At 39.6% G+C, this 19202-nt stretch overlaps 1 protein-coding gene across 1 annotated transcript in view; it reads right to left on the bottom strand.

Moving 5' to 3' along the window:
• NUAK1 (NUAK family kinase 1) overlaps positions 1–19202 on the bottom strand; it is an 82812-nt gene that overhangs the window by 13958 nt on the left and 49652 nt on the right. Inside the window, exons 3-4 of the mRNA XM_075856776.1 lie at positions 8889–9040; positions 4993–5058 (exon numbers count right to left, since the gene is read on the bottom strand). Of these exons, the coding sequence (XP_075712891.1) occupies positions 4993–5058; positions 8889–9040 (218 nt within the window). The remainder of the gene's footprint in view (positions 1–4992; positions 5059–8888; positions 9041–19202) is intronic.

Here is a 19202-nt window from a genome sequence, read left to right as displayed (position 1 = left end):
ATAAGTTTTGTGGCGCAACACACCGATAGAAACAAAAAAAATCTGCATGCCTGTTTGCAGTATGAGCCCATACATTTCAATGGGTGCAGTATTAGGGCTCCGTACGGTGTGCATGAACACTTATGGAAAGCTTTTATTCTTCCCTTCTTATAAAGTCCATGGCTATTTAAACGTTCTTTATTCTGCAGTTATTTTTCTCTGTAATAATACAGCAATGTGAAAAATGCAATTAGGATTAATTATTACAAAGTGTTTATGCATGTTCACCATACATTCAATATACAAGGTGCAGTTGTTTTCTTACTCTGTCACAGTGGTTGACTTGACCTTGAGTCCAATTTAACAAAAAAAGAAAAAAGTCATTCTAGATGTTTGTGTCCCTACAACTATGCAGAGTATAAACTATTGCACTTTTTTGACTCAGGAAATGACAACAACAATAAGGCGTTTGGTGCAACTAATAGTCGGAAAGTGCTCCCATTCTTGCATATTGAGTTGAAAATTAAAGAGGCTCTGTTACCACATTATAAGTGTCCTATCTCCTACATAAGGAGATGGGCGATATAATGTAGGTGACAGCAGTGCTTTTTATTTAAAAAAACGATCTATTTTCACCACGTTATTAGCGATTTTAGCTTTATGCTAATGAGCTTTCTTAATGGACAACTGGGCGTGTTTTACTATTGGTAGTTACAGCAGAGCAAGCATAATCCCGCAAGATCACACTGTAAATGACAGGTTACAACGAGATCACGCTTCCTCTGCTGTAACTACCACAGAAACATTAACGAAGTGCAGAGATTGTGAATAGACATCCCGTGGAATGTCTATTCACTGTCTAAACACTTCAGTATTGTTAATGTGTTAGTATAAGACAGCACATACTGATCTAAAAGGATCCTTATGCGCTAACTAAATGAATGGAGAGGAGTGCATGACGCTGATTCTTCACTGATTGGTCAGCGTCATACACTCCTCTGTACAACGCCCACTTGGTCAATAGTAAAACACACCCAGTTGTCCATTGAAAAACTCATTAGCATAAAGCTAAAAATCGCTAGTAACGTGGTGAAAATAGATCAGTTTTTTTTAATAAAAAGCACTGCTGTCACCTACATTACAGCGCCGATCTCCTTATGTAGGAAATAGGACACTTATAATGCGGTGACAGAGCAAAGCGGTCTATGGGACATAGTGAATGATTGTTTAAATCTGTAAAAACAAAGATCACCTTAGGTTAATGATGTGCAAATAACAGACAAAGATTGTGCCATCCAAAATGTAGACAGAGAGAGAGTGCTGCATAAATGTTCTTTACGTCTATATACAGTCAAAATGTGGTTAGCATGCGATACATGAGAGATAACAAGTGTAACAAGATTTAGCAATAGAGGTGGGATTAGAAGGAAGAGATGATGTGTGTACAGAACGTGATAGTTATACAAGGGGTGTAGGTGGTATTTTTGTACTTGGCTGCTGGCATGGGAGTGTGAGTTTCAGGATGAACACTGCACGTTTCTACATGACTACATTGGGCATGGGTGCCAGTGTTGCTGAGCATCTGTACAATGTATATAGTGAACATGCCGTTCTGTTTAATGTACAGGGTATCTATATAAAGATAATGCTGAGTATTTATACTGTTGCGGCCGACACGTGAAGAGCTTATCGCTGAACTTTTGGATTGAGTGATATATAGGTAGAATTTATTAGTTGCTGTCAAATAGTTTAACCAAGAGAAATAAGTAATTAATTTATAACTAACTATGAAGAAACACATGGGCTACACAAGCAGCACTGCCAACATGGGGATATAAGGGGTGCTGTGCTTAGCTGGTCTATTTAGCTTGTTCACAATCCTATAATTGCAAAAGAAACCTTAAAACATAACATTTTAAAGAAATTTGCAGTAAGAAAAAGCTCCACACTACTAAAAAGTAGCACTATTTCTTTTTTCATTACACACAGACAGAAGCATAGCTTGAAGCTCTTCAGCCCAGTACATAAATTAAAATAGGACCAACCAACTAAATGCAGATGACGTCAATAGGATCCCATTTTATTAGATTTTATTAGATTTATATAGATCAAAACAATGGAATAATGATTTGAGAGAGTTCCATACTGACAGAGTACGCTTATGTTTAGCACCACTGTTGTATTATGAGGCAGAGGCCGTGTGTTACCATATCAGTGCCCATAGACAGGGAGACTGGAAAGAAGACTTCCATCGGACTAGCTCAAGCCCCCCAGTTGTGCATAAAGGCTAGATTGGCTAGAATATTTTTGAAAATAGTGCAAATAAGTAAATTTTCAAAAAACAGCCCATATAAACAAATCAGATTACAGCGGTCATCTTCCTGTGCAGACTCCAAAGTAAAAGTAAACCGGATTCACTATGGGTAACATCTTAACTATTATTTTGTGATGCTGCTTATAAATAAGCCAATAAATGTCTTTTTGGAAAGGTAGAAAATAAAAAAATACCACGTCTTTGCTGCGGCTGACCCAAATACAAACTGTTTTTAAAGGCTCAGTAAGGGCGGGTTCACACATAGCGGAATTTCACTTAAATTCCGCTGCGGACACTCCGCAGCGTTAATCCGCAGCGGAGCCGTTTCTCCATTGACTTTCACTTTAATTTAGCAGTGTTCGTTTACACGATGCGTACAATTCCGCTGCGGAGCATAGGCTGCGGAGCGGAATTTGGTGTCCGCAGCATGCTCTGTCTGTTGCGGAGCAGTGGCGGACTCATGGCGGAATTTCTCCATTGACTTCAATGGAGATTCAAAGTTCCGCAATGAAGTCCGCAGCTGTCATGCACATGTCATGTGTGCTGCGGATGCGTCTTGCTTTTTTAACTTGACATTTCTTCATTCTGGCTGGACCTATGTATTTCTAGGTCTACAGCCAGACTGAGGAAGTCAATGGGGCTCCCGTAATGACGGGAGCGTTGCTAGGAGACGTCAGTAAATAGTCACTGTCCAGGGTGCTGAAAGAGTTAAGCGATCGGCAGTAACTGTTTCTGCACCCGGGACAGTGACTACCGATCTCAATATACATGTATCTGTAAAAAAATATATAAGTTCATACTTACCGAGAACTCCCTGGGTCTGTCTCCAGTCCGGCCTCCCAGGATGACGATTCAGTGTAAGTGACGGCTGCAGCCAATCACAGGCCAAGCACAGGCTGCAGCGGTCACATGGACTGGCGCGTCATCCAGGGAGGTCGGGCTGGATGCCGAAAGAGGGACGCGTCACCAAGACAACGGCCGGTAAGTATGAAAGTCGTTTACTTTCACTAGGGAAAGTGCTGTCCCTTCTCTCTATCCTGCACTGATAGGGAGAAGGGAAGCACTTTTCCCGCAGTCCGCAGCAGCTAGTCCGCATCAATGTACTGCACATTTTGTGCAGATCCGCAGCAGAATCTGCAACGCAGATTCTGTGCGGCATGGATGCGGACAGTTGCGGAGGAATTCCGCCATGTGTGGTCATGCCCTAATAGACAGAATTGAATTTAAAGGCTCAGTCATAGACAGAATTTTAAAAAGTTCCAGAAATAAATGCAGTAGTATTGTATAAATATCACAAACGGAATATAAAGCATAATAATTCTTAGCATTCCATTTGTATTATAATGCTATGAGCTAGATGTAAGGAGCCCAAACCAAATTTAAAACTTAGCATTGTATCGCTTTCATGATTTAAAGAGGACCTGTCACTAGTTTAGTAATGCCCACTCTCCTAGCTAATCTAATAGGCGCTGTCACACTGATAATGCTAGTGAAAGTTGTGTGCAAAACCCTTAACATTTTAAAAGTTATGAGCTTTTTACTAAATATGTAAATGAGTCTTTAGTAGACAATTGGGAGGTAACAGCAGCGATTCTCCTGAGGTGGAGCTACGTCACCGCCTCTGATGCGGTCCTATCAGCATGAAGCTGCTTCACACCGTGTGAGAGACATTCTACTTGGAAGGGGGATCACTTCAAACAGACATATCTCGGGCTGTGGCATATGAAAGAGGAGATTCCAATCTATCATATGACACCAGGATCGCAGTTCTAGCTGTGACACAAGGTATCACCAGTTGAATACACAGTCGGTAATGGAAGCTGTATACTATATGATCACTCTGTGTTGCTGGGCAGGGAAGGGGGAGAAGCTGTATGCTGATTGGACAGTGTTATACAGAAAACATTACACCGCCCTGACTGATAAGAAAGAGTTACCTCCTATTTGGCTATTAGAGCCAAATTAGCATATTGAGAAAAATGCTCATAACTTTGCAAATAAAAGTTTTTTAACGGAAACGTTGCTAATGGTTTCCGTTTGTCACCGTTGTGACAGGCCTCTGTTGTTTGACGGAATCAATAGCGCAGTCTAAATCAATTCTAGGAGTCCATATCGTACCTCTGTATGCCGATGATTTCATGTAGTGTCTTACAGAGATTTTTATGCTTTCTGTATGAATCAATAAAAGCAAATAGATGTATGCCTCTGAATCAAATCAGCATATTCCAACGAGAACTGTATTATGGAGGTAGTCTTTATTAGATACATTGCTTCTAGGGTAGAATCCAGTGCGGAATGGAGACACCATACCCCGCACATGGGTCGAATACAGGTCCATAATACGGAAGCATTAAGACTCATTGTGTTGCCATAGAGGCTTTGTGCACACGGTTTTGCCATGGGAACGAGGCTTTACATAGATACAAGGAAGAATTCGGACTATAGATTCTGCTGATTCAGGAGGACATACTGGTGGACATGAAAGCATCTACTCCATTGACATATTAATAGATATTATTAATGAAAGACAAACTTAAACCGATAGTCCCAATTTATCCTCCACTTGGGACCACCAATATTAGCGGATGGTCGGGGTAGTTTGCGTTTGAGAAAGGGTTGTCCAGTTGAGACAACCCTAAATTGATATTACCTTAGGATCATAACATTACTCAGTTATTGGAGAAATAATTCACCCTTACCTTAATGTTACCATTTTCATCCAGGAGAATGTTTTCTAGCTTGAGATCTCTGTGCACAACACCGTTCTGTTAAATAAAAAAAATATATAAAATAAATGAAAGATTATATAGAAATAAGGGTTTGGATAATATTCCCAGAACAAGATTCCTTCCCTATGCCATTACCAACCTGAAGTCTAGCAGCAGGCTATCTATTAGTCACTTGCTATGCGGTTAAGTCAAGAATGACTGGAATCCATCCTCCTACAAAGTATATGAAACAACAGAAGATTCTTCTGGTACCTTATTTCAACTCCCCTAGTCTGTAGTCTGCAGGAGTAATATAATCTGCAGCTCAGTGCCAAGATCTGGAAGTGCAAGTCTAATTCCATTTGGGTGCCTCTCAGATATGCAATAAACATTTCACAAAGATATGCTTTGATTATGGAGGAAAAATGTGTTATAGCTGTGGGTTAAGCTTATCCAAGCTTTAGCATTTTCAGTTGGCACCTAAGAATCTTAGCCCTGCAAGGAGAAGTGTCTTGTGGTGTTTAGTCTGTGAGCTAGACAGCAGGAAGGATCTTCTATAAAAAGAATAGCGGAAATATGGTGGTCGTGTAAACTTTGTGCGATAATACAAATGCAATGTTTTCACTTCATTTACTGGAACTGTAATATACTGAATAAATGTATGTAGGCTACTGGCCTAAATGAAATAATTAGAAAAAGGATATATATATATATATATATATATATATATATATATATATATATATATATATATATATATACACACACACACACACACACATATACATACATATATATATATATATATATATATATATAATAAACACTATATGTAATCATATGCAAACACCATAGTTTGATTTTGCAGGGTTGTTCTTTTGTTCTCCCACCATCCCTAAGCAAGGGTGGTTGTGCGTGTGGGGAAATCGGACTGCTACTTGCCAGCTGAAATTCTTCTAGCTAGAAGTTATCTAATGTGTGTGATCAAGTTTACTAACCCTTTCTCATTATAAGATAATGAATATTAATCCTGAAGTTGCAAGCACCAGAAGCTAAATTCATTTGTAAAGATATAATAGACCTCATTTATCAAAACAATTTAACAGGAAAACTACCCTGATTGCCCAAAGTAACCAATCACAGTGCAGCTTTCATATTTCCACAACAGTTTCGACATGAAAGCTGAGCTCTGACTGGTTACTGGGCAATAGAATCAATTTCTGTCAGACAATTTTGATAAATAAGTGATAATTTGATTTGCACAACTAGTGGTAGACAAACGTCATATCTCAAACTTCTAAATACAAAGATTTACAGATTGTTGAAGCTGTAGTTCAAGGAAAAGGGATGTCCTGGTTTCCACTGCTCAGGACATTGCTGACTGGTGGAACATGTATACTTAAAGAGGCTCTGTCACCAGATTTTGCAACCCCTATCTGCTATTGCAGCAGATAGGCGCTGCAATGTAGATTACAGTAACGTTTTTATTTTTAAAAAACGAGCATTTTTGGCCAAGTTATGACCATTTTTGTAATTATGCAAATGAGGCTTGCAAAAGTCCAAGTGGGTGTGTTTAAAAGTACAAGTCCAAGTGGGCGTGTATTAGGTGCGTACATCGGGGCGTTTTTAATACTTTTACTAGCTGGGCGCTGTGAAGAGAAGTAACATCCTCTTCTCTTCAGAACGCCCAGCTTGTGACAGTGCAGATCTGTGACGTCACTCACAGGTCCTGCATCGTGACGGCCACATCGGCAGCAGAGGCTACAGTTGATTCTGCAGCAGCATCAGCGTTTGCAGGTAAGATCGACTTACCTGCAAACGCTGATGCTGCTGCAGAATCAACTGTAGCCTCTGGTGCCGATGTGGCCGTCACGATGCAGGACCTGTGAGTGACGTCACAGATCTGCACTGTCACAAGCTGGGCGTTCTGAAGAGAAGAGGATGTTACTTCTCATCAGAGCGCCCAGCTAGTAAAAGTATTAAAAACGCCCCGATGTACGCACATAATACACACCCACTTGGACTTGTACTTTTAAACACACCCACTTGGACTTTTGCAAGCCTCATTTGCATAACTACAAAAATGGTCATAACTTGGCCAAAAATGCTCGTTTTTTTAAAATAAAAACGTTACTGTAATCTACATTGCAGCGCCTATCTGCTGCAATAGCAGATAGGGGTTGCAAAATCTGGTGACAGAGCCTCTTTAAACATGGACACATGGTGAGCCATTATGAATTATTTGGGTAGCAAACCTACATGTAAGTCTGACAAATAAGGGGGTATTTATTTCTCTGTCCACATGAGAGAAGTGTAAACCATTATTTCTCGGACATAATACTTACCAGGCCAATGTGCATGTTAATAAGGATATCTGCAGTTTTAGAAAACTCTATTCATTATAATCAAATGGCAACTGTCCATGTAAGGGCTCATTCAGATGAGCGTGTATCTCGTCCGTGCGACGGCCGTTAAAACGGCCATCACAGGGACTCATGCATTTCAATGGGGCCGTTCACACGACCGTTGTTTCACTGGATCATGTGAAGGGTCCGTGAAATATTAGGACATGTCCTATATTCTTGCGTTTTTATTGCATCCCTCCATAGACTCCAGTCTATGGGGGGTGCATTATTCACATCCGAGGTTGGCCACGTTCGTGTGAATGTAGCCTTAGGCAAACAACAGCAAATATACAGACATTTCTATTTCTCTACTTACAATTCCTAGTGATCCTCCTCACACTCAGATAAAGGTACTAAGCCAAGTTTTCATGTTAATGGGTGAGTTACAGTATTAAAAAGAGTTGTCCGAGTTTGAAAGTCCCTCCCCCTCCCCCAGCAACAGCGCCATTCTTAACCACGGACAGTAGTTCTGGTACTAAAGTTCAGCCCCATTCAAATGAATGTGTCTGAGCTGCTAAATCAAACACAGTCCATTGACAAGAGTGGCGTTGTTTGTGAGAAAAAAACAGACCCAATTTTTCTCACCTCGTACAATTCCTTTAACGATTACCTGAAAGGTTTTTCAACTGGGTGATCTAATGTGCGTGTTCAAGTTTACTGTAACCATAAATTGTAATGTATGGTCGCCAAGACAGAGAAGTATTTACATTTTTATTTCTCTACCCACAGAAGAAAATTAAACTTTCCTTTGGCTTGATCGAATAAGACAATGTTGAAGGAGAAGGTGAGTGTATTCTTAAATAAATGCTGATTATGTTCTATAAGGATATAAATATTAATATTTTCGGTCTGCGCATAAACTGACTGAAAGAAGTCGTAAACCGCAGAGCATAGCCGTCCTCTAATTTTCCACTTTCTCACCATAAATTGCATTTTCAGCACCATGAAATGCGTTTCTGCAGGTTATCTTCATTTTTTATGGCCATAAAATACTAAAGCTTTGTAAACTCCAATACTGTTCCTGAACGGTCAGCAGGATCTGAAAGGTTTCTTATCTGCACAAATATTTGCACAGTGAAAACATCCATGAATTTTGTGTGTGTGATATTTTCAATGTCTGCACCGACCCGGCGAGACACTAAAAATACACTCAGCCTACTTTTCTGTACAGCTCCTGTCTTGTTCAATCTACATTAGAGTACAGGGGAGACATTTATTCACTTATTTTCATGTTGCAAGGGCCCATGGTTCTTAACAGAACAATACTTTACTGACTACCTTGGCAAAGTTGAGGCTTGACTAGAGTGAAAATAATACACCGCACATGGTGAGCAATATGATATGTGGAATATAGAAGCATAACATCATGCTCAAGGACTGAGGCATAAATCACCATTTATAGCAAAGGATATGTTCATCCAAAACCACCATATCTACAGCCAAAATATAAGCCTAGCAAATCCCAACATGTTGCCTCCTTACCTTATGACAATAGTGTACAGCAGAAACAATCTGCCGAAAGAAATGCCTTGTTTCCCTTTCACTCAGTCGTCTCCGCTCACTGATGTAATCATATAGTTCACCTTTGCTTGCATATTCCATGATGATCACAATCTTATCTTTATTCTCAAACACTGCAAGAAGAACAGAATGACGTTACCATGCAAGTTCTAACACAAGGCAAAAGAACACAGATGCAAATTCGTACATTACATACCCACAAATACATCAACACAAGGTAACACAAATGTTATCACTTACATAACACATTAAATGTTTCAGCATGTGTTTCATCTATGGCATGATCACTGAATACAAACCACGAGCTATAAAACCTCTAAAGATATTTCCTGTGTCAAGTAATAACAGAAAATCACTAAAATCCACAAAAAGTAAAACATTCCTATAATTCTAGAAAAGCTTACTATGGTTTTATCATTCTATCTATATATGGAAATGTCTGGTGCAGCTTAAAATTTTATTAAAAATTCTACAAAAGTTTGTGATAATATCTACAGACAGATAACAAAGAAAAAATATAGATAAGAAGCCGGGAAGTTATAGGGGAAATTTCAGTCAATGACCCCCTCAGTCTCCATGAATATTGATTTGAAAGATAAACAGGTCAAACGCTTTTATTACATTCACCATTAGCCATCAATTTTCCTAGATATTCACCGGTAATATGCTCCTAACGATACTTCAGAAAATGACTTTCAAAATGGCCAAAAAGGTCTGCACTTAACAATGACAGAAAAAAATGTAAAAAAACGGCAGATTACCTTTTCCACAGATATCTGACATTCGCTCAAAATGTGTCATACTCATTCGTGTCATGAAAAGGCGCTAACAGTCGACAGAAAATGGTCTAAATCAGCTTTTAAGGTGTCCTAAAATCTCTAGTGTATGACCAGCTTTATCCACTAGTAATGGTAAAAGGCATAGAGAACATGAAAGTTGTTATATGACCCAGTGATGTCACTTCGATTTACATTTAGAGATGTGATGGACCATTTCTAACAACAGTTATCCATTATATTTTCCCATCAACATTATACAGGATAATGAGATAAAATAGACAACGGTCTATAAAAAAACAAATACAAAAAATGATGACTTTATTTTCTTCCAACTTCAGGATGAAGTAAGAGTCACTTAATACTGTAATAAAGCTTTGCAATAATTGACAGTTGACAGATGCAGGAAGCAATACTATGTAAACAAGTCTGGACAATGTGTGTAAAATGTTGTTAATATGTTACTACTTCTAACGCAATTATAGACCAGTGCAAAATATCCCACCTACATGTGCAGGGAAATGTACACAAATACTCATTCCTAATAACACTGTGTAAGGTGGCCAATATGTTATTCTTTTTTCTAAAATTCACAATATCAGCTTTTCTACCATACGTTCTGTGGTCTCACTTAGGCTCTGTACACATCTGCGTTGGGGTCCCGTTCTGACGTTCCGTCAGGAGGTTTCCGTCAGAACGAGACCTTTAGCAGACACAAACTGATAGTGACGGAAACCAGAGATTTCCGTTTCCATCACCATTGATTTTCGTTTGTCTTTTGTCCATCACCTATGGTTTTCGTTTGTCTTTTGTGCACCGGATTTGTCGTTTTGCCAGAAGCAATAGCATAGTCGACTACGCTATTGCTTCCGGCAAAACGACGGGTCTGGTGCACAACAGACACAAACGGAAACCACGGGCACCCGCTCCGTCACCATTGAAATCAATGGTGATGGAAATGGAAACCTCTGGTTTCCGTTGGTGTCAGTTTGTATCTGCTCAGGGTCCCGTTCTGACGGAAACCTCCCGACGGAACGTCAGAACGGGACTCCAACGCAGATGTGAACAGAGCCTTAAAGATTCTCGAATCTCTTCAAAAATGTCAGATTGTTGAGTCTAAAAAATGTTTATAAAATGTTGTCATTGCTTCATTTGTTAGCGAACGACAATAGGCAGAACATTTTCTATTGGGGCAAAGAAAAGTGTTCTAGTGTAGCAATTTTTTGCTAAAACTAAGAATTAGCAAAATTCTTTCTATTCACAGCATAAATACTACATATGGAATTAAAAAACATATCCCTACTTGAATCTCAAGATTGCCTATCTACAGCAAACAAAAGCCCAGTACTCGGGTCTACTGGTTAGCTATGGCCACGCTATAGAAAAATGAGCCTGACCACTGATATCCATACACGTAGGGCAGACATACCATTGGTGCAACCTGTGCACAGGGGCCCAGTGGGTAAGGGGCCCACTGTTACCAAAAAGCAGCCTTCTTCTGTCTATTAGATTGCATGTAAATGCCTGAGCTAATACATTTTATGGCTTACAATTGCTCATAGTTTGTAAGAAAGACATAAGGGGATGATTTATGATGAGATATTGAAGAGCAAGGGGCCCATATACTGTTCTTGCACAGGGGCCCTCAGTTGTCTGTGTCCGCTAGTGCCATACTCTATAATAATTTGCTATGTATCATACATCTGATAAAAGGATTTCCCTCCTGGTACTCCACTTTCTTCCCATGCTCCAAAAAGATACTGATAGGTTAATTGGCTTCTTATTAAATTGACTACAGTGTATGTAAGCGAGAGATACCAACATGGACTGATATGAAAGATGACAATCTCTGTACAATGTTGCGGAATATGTAAGTGCTGTATAAACATATATAATACATAATAAAATAACACACTTTCTATACATACAGTATTTCCAGCAACACGTTATAATGCATTTTTAGAAGAAATCAGCAAACCTTGAATTACTTAGAACTCTTAGTTCGAGAGATGTGATATTTCAAAAGATCATTTCCTCTCCTCTCCAAATTATTTGTCTTGGATTGCATGCCAAAATCTGTTTTATGCTCCCACCCTTGTACTGCCAGCCAACAAGATCTGACAAAAAAAGAAAGGAAGCTGAAGCATGCATGTACCCTGCCCCGAAAGCCCAGCTTGTCCTCTCCTGTCCGAGATTCCCAACTGTGTAATCCTCATTAAAGGAAAGCCTTCTGAAGCCAGAAGAAGCTGTCTCTGGACGGATTACTTGATCCATAACGTTCTCCAAAAACGAGCACATTATTTTTTTTTTTTTTACTACAGGGATAATGAGTTTCCCAGGCATGTGTCTTCTAATTTTGTTTGTTATTGGTGAGGTGCCAGCAAGAAACATGGTTTTCGTCAGCAAAATGATGGTATATGAATAAAGTTCAATGTTAAATTACTACACTATATTTAGTACATTAGTACTGGGTCAAGATACCTTTCCAACTGAATATTAATTGTGGCGTCAAAACAAAAAATTGCATGTTTCATAGTAGTATTTATAACGTTATGGTCGGAAGAAATGTTAGCCAGTTTTCTTTCATAAGTTTACAATCTACAGTTAATGGTAAAATGTTTATAAAGAATCACACATAATTATTTCCTGTTTGAGCTGCTTTATGCATCCAAATGGAAACTTCACTTCTGTAATACAATGCCCATGTTTTTTTCCATGTATTTTATTATGGATCACAATGTGGCTTTGTAGATAACAAACTAAGCTTTATATTTCGCATGTTTTAATCATAAGAACACACATATGCAGAAGTAGCGCATTTTCCAAACCATTTTCCAAGCCAGAGTTCAGAAATGCAATGCTTTACTTTATGCTTTAAGTTTCCATGTTTTTGGAAATCTTAGAATTCTGGAACATAAAAAATGTTGACGAACCCTACATTGGGCAACAAAGCTATTACTATGGAAAAAAGGCAGGACTGATACAATAACTGCTTACCAGTATAATGCAGATATTATAATCACTAGCAGGACTTGCATATCTGAGCATTTGCCCATAAAATTAGTTATAGTTATGAGTTTGCAGTTTTCAGGTAGGGAAGTGCTCCCCCTACCTCTCCCAGCCCCTCCCCCCAGGCCGTTTGTATACGTGCATACACAGCAGCCTGTCAGTTACTGCACAGAGGGACGGAGAGAGGTAGGGGGAGCGCACTCCTCAACAAAGGGCACTCATTTTTTTGGTGCAATTTTGGCTACTAGGAGAAAGGACAATTTGTACACAATAGTGCTTTCATAGAGGTAGATTGGCTCTCTATTGTTCCTCCATATGCTTCCAATGGCCAAAGCAAGCAGAAAGAATCTGCCCGTGACGTCACTGGCAGTTTCTTTCTGCTTGCTTTGGCGGTTTTTTTGAATTAATTACTTAAAGAGGCTCTGTCACCAGATTATCAAATCCCTATTTCCTATTGAAGGTGATCGGCGCTGCAATGTAGATAACAGCAAAGTTTTTGGTTTTTTTAAAACGATCATTTTTGCCCTATTTTATTATTATGCAAATGAGCTTTTCAAATGGACAACTGGGCGTGTTTTCTCGTTTTACCAACTGGGCGTGTATTGTGCTTTTACCAACTGGGCGTGTATTGTGTTTTAACCAACTGGGCGCTGTGAATAGAAGTGTATGACGCTGACAAATCAGCGTCATACACTTCTCATCGTTCCCACCCAGCTTATTTCGTTGCAGACACACAACGTGACATCACCCACAGGTCCTTCAACCTTGGCGTCGGATAGAGAAGATACATGGGCTCCAGCCGTCCGAGAGGGTAATATGCTCGTCTCTAGGGAGTTTACTATGCTTACCTGCACACGGTGATGCTGCTGTAGATTCAACTGTACTCACTCGGACGCCTGGAGCCGATGTGTCTTCTGTCTTCCGACGCCAAGGTTTCCTACCGCTTCTCTGAAAGGGTACTCAACATGCCCATGATGGACTAGACCAAATTTAATAAAGCGCTTGCACAGAGAATATATAACATAACTGAAGAACAAGTGAAATTAAAGCCTATGTCCTTTTCCTGCTACGACATGAACTGCAGAAGACAATACCATTTGGATCCCTGTCAGTAAAAACTATTCCATGCTTCATTACATGTTCCACCTTGATAGTATGGACTGAGGAGACTATTATTTATTTAATACAGATGTAAGAGAGTACAATTAGTCAATTAACTCTTTGGGATGTTAAAGAATTGTGATCCTTGCACCATGCAGTCCTATGGGAAAGCACAGATGACCCATTGTGATAGTGGATTAAGTTTAGCCACAATGATTATCAAGACAAAGGTATAAAGTATCTGCTGCTCATACATCTCAATGGTCGAGACATGTGGAAGATAGAGCAATATATGTATACCGTATATAGGTCTGCCTGTGCAGGCTAACAGTACATAAGTAAGCAATCCTTAGCTGAAAAAAAGACAATAGTAACATATTACTACCTTATATACTGCAATGTACTCTACTTGATCAAAGTTATGTTAATATGACAAAGAATTTAGACGATGGTGGGAATGTATCTTGATTATAGATGACAAGTGTGTCGGTTTGTATTCACAGCAGATTGTTCTGACATAAAAAATAACCAGTAGGGCAACAGCAAAGTACATTTAAAACTACAGATAAAAAAAGACGGGCGTCATTGGTTTTCATGAAGGAACCAATTTTTCAGATGGAAAAAAACACCAACTGAGTCTGCAGGACCACTACTTCAATAGCTACATAAAGAAAAAGCTTTGTTTGCTTTGCTACATCTTGGAAAATATGTAGCTAAAGTTATTGTTGGCTTGCTGTATGCAGCCCGATAAGGCTACAGAAAATGCCGTCTGTAGCTGACAATAGAATACCTCAGTCTCTGCTTATTCTTTGGCTTGCTTGTGACTGTAGGGGAAAAATTCAGGTTGTTGGTTCAAAGGGACAGCCCAGTGCTTGTATTGAATCTGCGGGAATTCTCCCTATGCTTTTTGTCTCAATATGAGTAATCTACCTAAATTAGTTCCAGTATGTTGACATTCCTTCCATCTGGTGTCTTTCCATGCATTGGTATTTTTATTACTATTCTAGCAACCGCAGACAGAAGTACCTTTCCACAGTTACAAAGTGGTTCTTTATTAAAGGGTCGCCAATCCAAAACGACAGGCCTGCATGTGTTTAATTTTAACTATACTATACTAAAATAGCCAAAGAGCCAATAAAACGGTTTATGCTCCATTACTTTGTTAAAGTCATAACCGATAAATTGTTCTTGCTGCTTTCTCTTTTTAATGAACAGAGCATTTCAAAAACTTGTTAAAAAAAGAAGACTGTAAGGGGCCTTATCTCTAGTGAATTCATTTATTTTGTGGGCTATTCTCATCTGGTAGATACATAGTTACATAGGTTGAAAAAAAGACACAGGTCCATCAAGTCCAACCTTTCTCAATAAATTACCCGTCATTCATTGGTAGATTAATTAGAACCCTCAATGCCATTTGTCAGGAAATAATAATCTAGCATTTTTTTAAATGCTGACATAGCATCTGCCATCACTACCTCTTGGGTAGGGCATGCCATAGCTTGACTACTCTAACTGTAAAGAACCCTTTCCTATATTAATGTATGAAACGTTTTTCTTCCACACGAGTCTTTGGAAAGAACAGATTATGTGCTAGTTCTTTGTATTGACCACATATATATATTTATACATGTTATACATTGGTTTTAATGTATTATGACTTTTAAGCACTTCTCTAATGTCACTAATGTCACATATGGGAGGCATCTTCTACGTGCAGATGGCAAATGTAAACGTCAAACGTCTCATGAAGATTACCCCTTCTTTTAAAAAAACAACTGCCCAGGTGATCAGTGGATCACTGTGGATATGGCTAATGGAACCCTGGTAACCAGTATCTTGTCCGGCCACAAATATAGAATTACATGACACCCATTCCAATGGCTCTATATGTCTGGCTCATAGAGGGGGTGCCGTGTGAAGGACCCCTCTCTATGATGTAACTATACACACACAGGGCATATGGATAGGGGTTGTCATCATGAGACAACCACTTTAATGTAATGTAATTAAAATAATTCCATTGGCTACAGCTTTGACTGATAGAATTATCACATTATTTGTGGTCCTATAGTATACTGTATTGTAGTGCTGTACAAAACAGGAATGCCTTGTACATGATATACATCATAACTCTAAATGTTATACATACAATAAACAAGGAACTGTAAATGTATTGCATTATTTATCTTCTACTGAGGTACAGTAAGCCAGCTTATTCTCACAGTTCCATTTACAATTCTGCAGGTTGCGAAGTTCAAATCCCCCAACATCTTCTGCATGTTCAGAGCTTGCCCTAATGATCTGGGAAGTATGGTCTTTTTAATAGACACTGTACAGTAATCTAATAAAAAAAAAAAAACTTTTAGAATGCAGCGTAGCAAATAGCATGATGGGAGGGCAGCATAATGTAGTGACAGACACGATGATTTCTGCCCTCAGTAAGGGCAGCATAATGTGGATGACATGTACCCTTTAACTAAGCTGTTAGGGGTGTGTCTGACAACTAATTATTGACTGTTTCTAGTACCAACCAGCAGATGTCTAAATGCTTATTATGGGTCGTAATTACGACCCGTAATAACGGGCTCATAGACTTCTATTGGCGACGGGTGCCTTCCCGTTTTCTCACGGGAAGTGCCCGTGCCGTTGAAAAAGATAGAACATGTCCTATTTCAGGCCGTAATAACGGCACGGACAGTCCATAGAAGTCTATGGAGCTCTCGTAATGACGGGTGGCTACATGTGTGCACCCGTCATTACGGCAGCGTTGCTAAGCGACGTCAGTAAATAGTCACTGTCCAGGGAGCTGAAAGAGTTAACTGATCGTCAGTAACTCTTTCAGCACCCTGGACAGTGACTACCGATCAGAATAAACCTGTAAAAAATAAAAATAAAAGACGTTCATACTTACCGAGAACTTCCTGCTTCCTCCAGTCCGGTCTCCCGCCCGTTGCCTTGGTGACGCGTCCCTCTCGACATCCGGCCCGACGTCCTGGATGACGTTTCAGGCCATGTGACCGCTGCAGCCAATCACAGGTCAATCACAGGCTGCAGCGGTCACATGGACTGCCGCGTCATCCAGGGATGTCGGGCTGGATGTCAAGAGAGGGACGCGTCACCAAGACAACGGCAGGGTAAGTATGAATTTCTTTAACTTTTATTACAGAAAGGGCTGTCCCTTCTCTCTATCCTGCACTGATAGAGAGAAGGGGCTGCCGATTAGTGCAGTGCTATTTTGCCGCCAAAAACGTGCCCGTAAATACGGGTGGAATACGGGTGACACCGGACCCATATTTACGGGCACGGGTTCGTAAATACTGGTGCAAAACGGGTCGAATACGTGTGACACCGGACCCGTATTTACGCCAGTATTTACGGGTGGGAAAAAATACGGTCGTGTGCATGAGGCCTTAGGCTATAATACAGTGTGAGATTTGGGATTGTTACAAAAAAGCTAAAGCAAGATGTTTGTAAAGTTACTCAAAAATTTATGTAGATTTCTCAAGATCTATATAATATACAATGTCCAAAACCGTTTTTATTTTATAGCCATCATAATCCTTATATATGTAATATCATATTTCATCATATTCTAAACGGACTATAATAATAATAAAGTTTCAACAATGTTTCCTTTAAGTGGTATACTTTGGAAAGTCTCCACAGATCTCTGGCGAATTAATCACATAGGTGTAGAATAATTATGTAAGGAAATCCAAGATCGGTGGAATGTAACAGAAGGATTAGGTTCTTGATATAATGCCAGTATCGTCTATGAGATGACAAGGTTTAAGTTCAGGGTGCTATCAACGAAAAACAATGAGAAGTTTAGCAGTCTCTGACGTCACTGCTCAGCCAGACAGGAAATTAATTAGAAGCACAGTCTAATTGAGAGGTAAAATGATGCCAGATTTATTATCCTGGTTCTATGTTAAGAGTCTGCTGATCATTTCATTATTTGTTTTTCAGCTCATTTTCTTCACCACGTAAGGTCACCTCATTCCAGTATACTCGGCGGGAATATACAGTGGTTCACATCATTTCTAAAACCGGTCTAATGCTTTTTATAACATGAAAGCAGCAAAAAAAAAATAAAAAATGTGTGACCTAAAAATTAAAGTTTACATATTTCTTCTAATTCTTTAGGTATAAAAGGATATCTGTGGAAAATGTATTGTGAAGGTACTAAATGCTAGTGCAAATGCCAATTTGTCAGATACTAACGAAATATTGCATCTACTAGAATTAAATTACTGCATCAAAGCAAGTTTTATTCTACATTATCTTACCATGTAGTGGTATAGTGATCCCAACCATGGTGTTGTTTATACCTTGTATACATGGTGAAGCAATCCATATAAAAACATTACTAATCACTGGCTTCGTAGAATAATAAGTCTTAGCTCAGGGGCGTAAAAATAGGTGAGGTGGTCCCATAGCGAAGATTAATATGGGGCCCTCTCTCTTCCGGATTAACACCAGCACAGTCCTTATTATGGTCCTTATTTGCCCATCTCTTTTTTTTCAGAACTCGTGGAATAATTCCTCACCCTTGCTTGTTAATGTTGTAGGGCTTTGGAGAGAATATCCCTGAACAGGTACTCACCACCAATTAAATTAAGAGATACAGAAAACACTGGTTGGGCCTTGTTTCTCTAATGGCCCCATAGCAGAAAACACTCCCCTTACCACAGAATTACTTGATATCCAATGCAGGCTAGTCTTGTGGCAAACTATTAGTTAAGGCCATGTAAGAAACAACAACACAGTGTCAGATCTGTTGTGCGATGAATATCGCTGGCGTCTGACGAACCCTATGGACTTAGAATGAGGTCTGCTAGACTCTATTGTGGATGCCAAACAGAGACCGACACAGATGTGAACAAAGCCTTAGGGAATGTTAAAAGTCCAGATGGGCACATCAAGTTTCAACTTAAAACACTATGCCAGGGTTCCCAGTGGGATATGGGGCTGAACCCTACTATTTCCTGCTCTGCAAGAAGGATCAATGGAATATATAAAAGAGGGGGCCGATTAGCAAATATTAAAATGCCCGACTACCTTCTAAACACCAACACAAACTCCCATTTCAGGCCAGGAAGGCTCAATACTCCGTCCCCCCAACCCTTGTTGGGGAGAAGGGCAGCATGCATCTTAGGATACTTATCCCCCGGCATGTTTTCTAACAGTCTGATGCTATGTAGAGGGGAAACCTTGTGCCGATTCACAGCTATCATTGGGGGGGGGGGGGGGAGTAAAACTGAGCTGGGCATGCACCGAGGAGGTACGACTACCTCCCGGGAACCCATCTGCTGTGCATATATTAGAATGGATGACATGGCAAAATACATAATCAAAGCTTATCCAATAGCATAACCAAAATTATAAG

The sequence above is a fragment of the Rhinoderma darwinii genome, chromosome 3 (assembly GCF_050947455.1).
Source record: "Rhinoderma darwinii isolate aRhiDar2 chromosome 3, aRhiDar2.hap1, whole genome shotgun sequence".
Classification (NCBI taxonomy): domain Eukaryota; kingdom Metazoa; phylum Chordata; class Amphibia; order Anura; family Rhinodermatidae; genus Rhinoderma; species Rhinoderma darwinii.
Note: the sequence above shows the minus strand (reverse complement) of the source record. Positions and strands in the feature narration are given on the sequence as shown.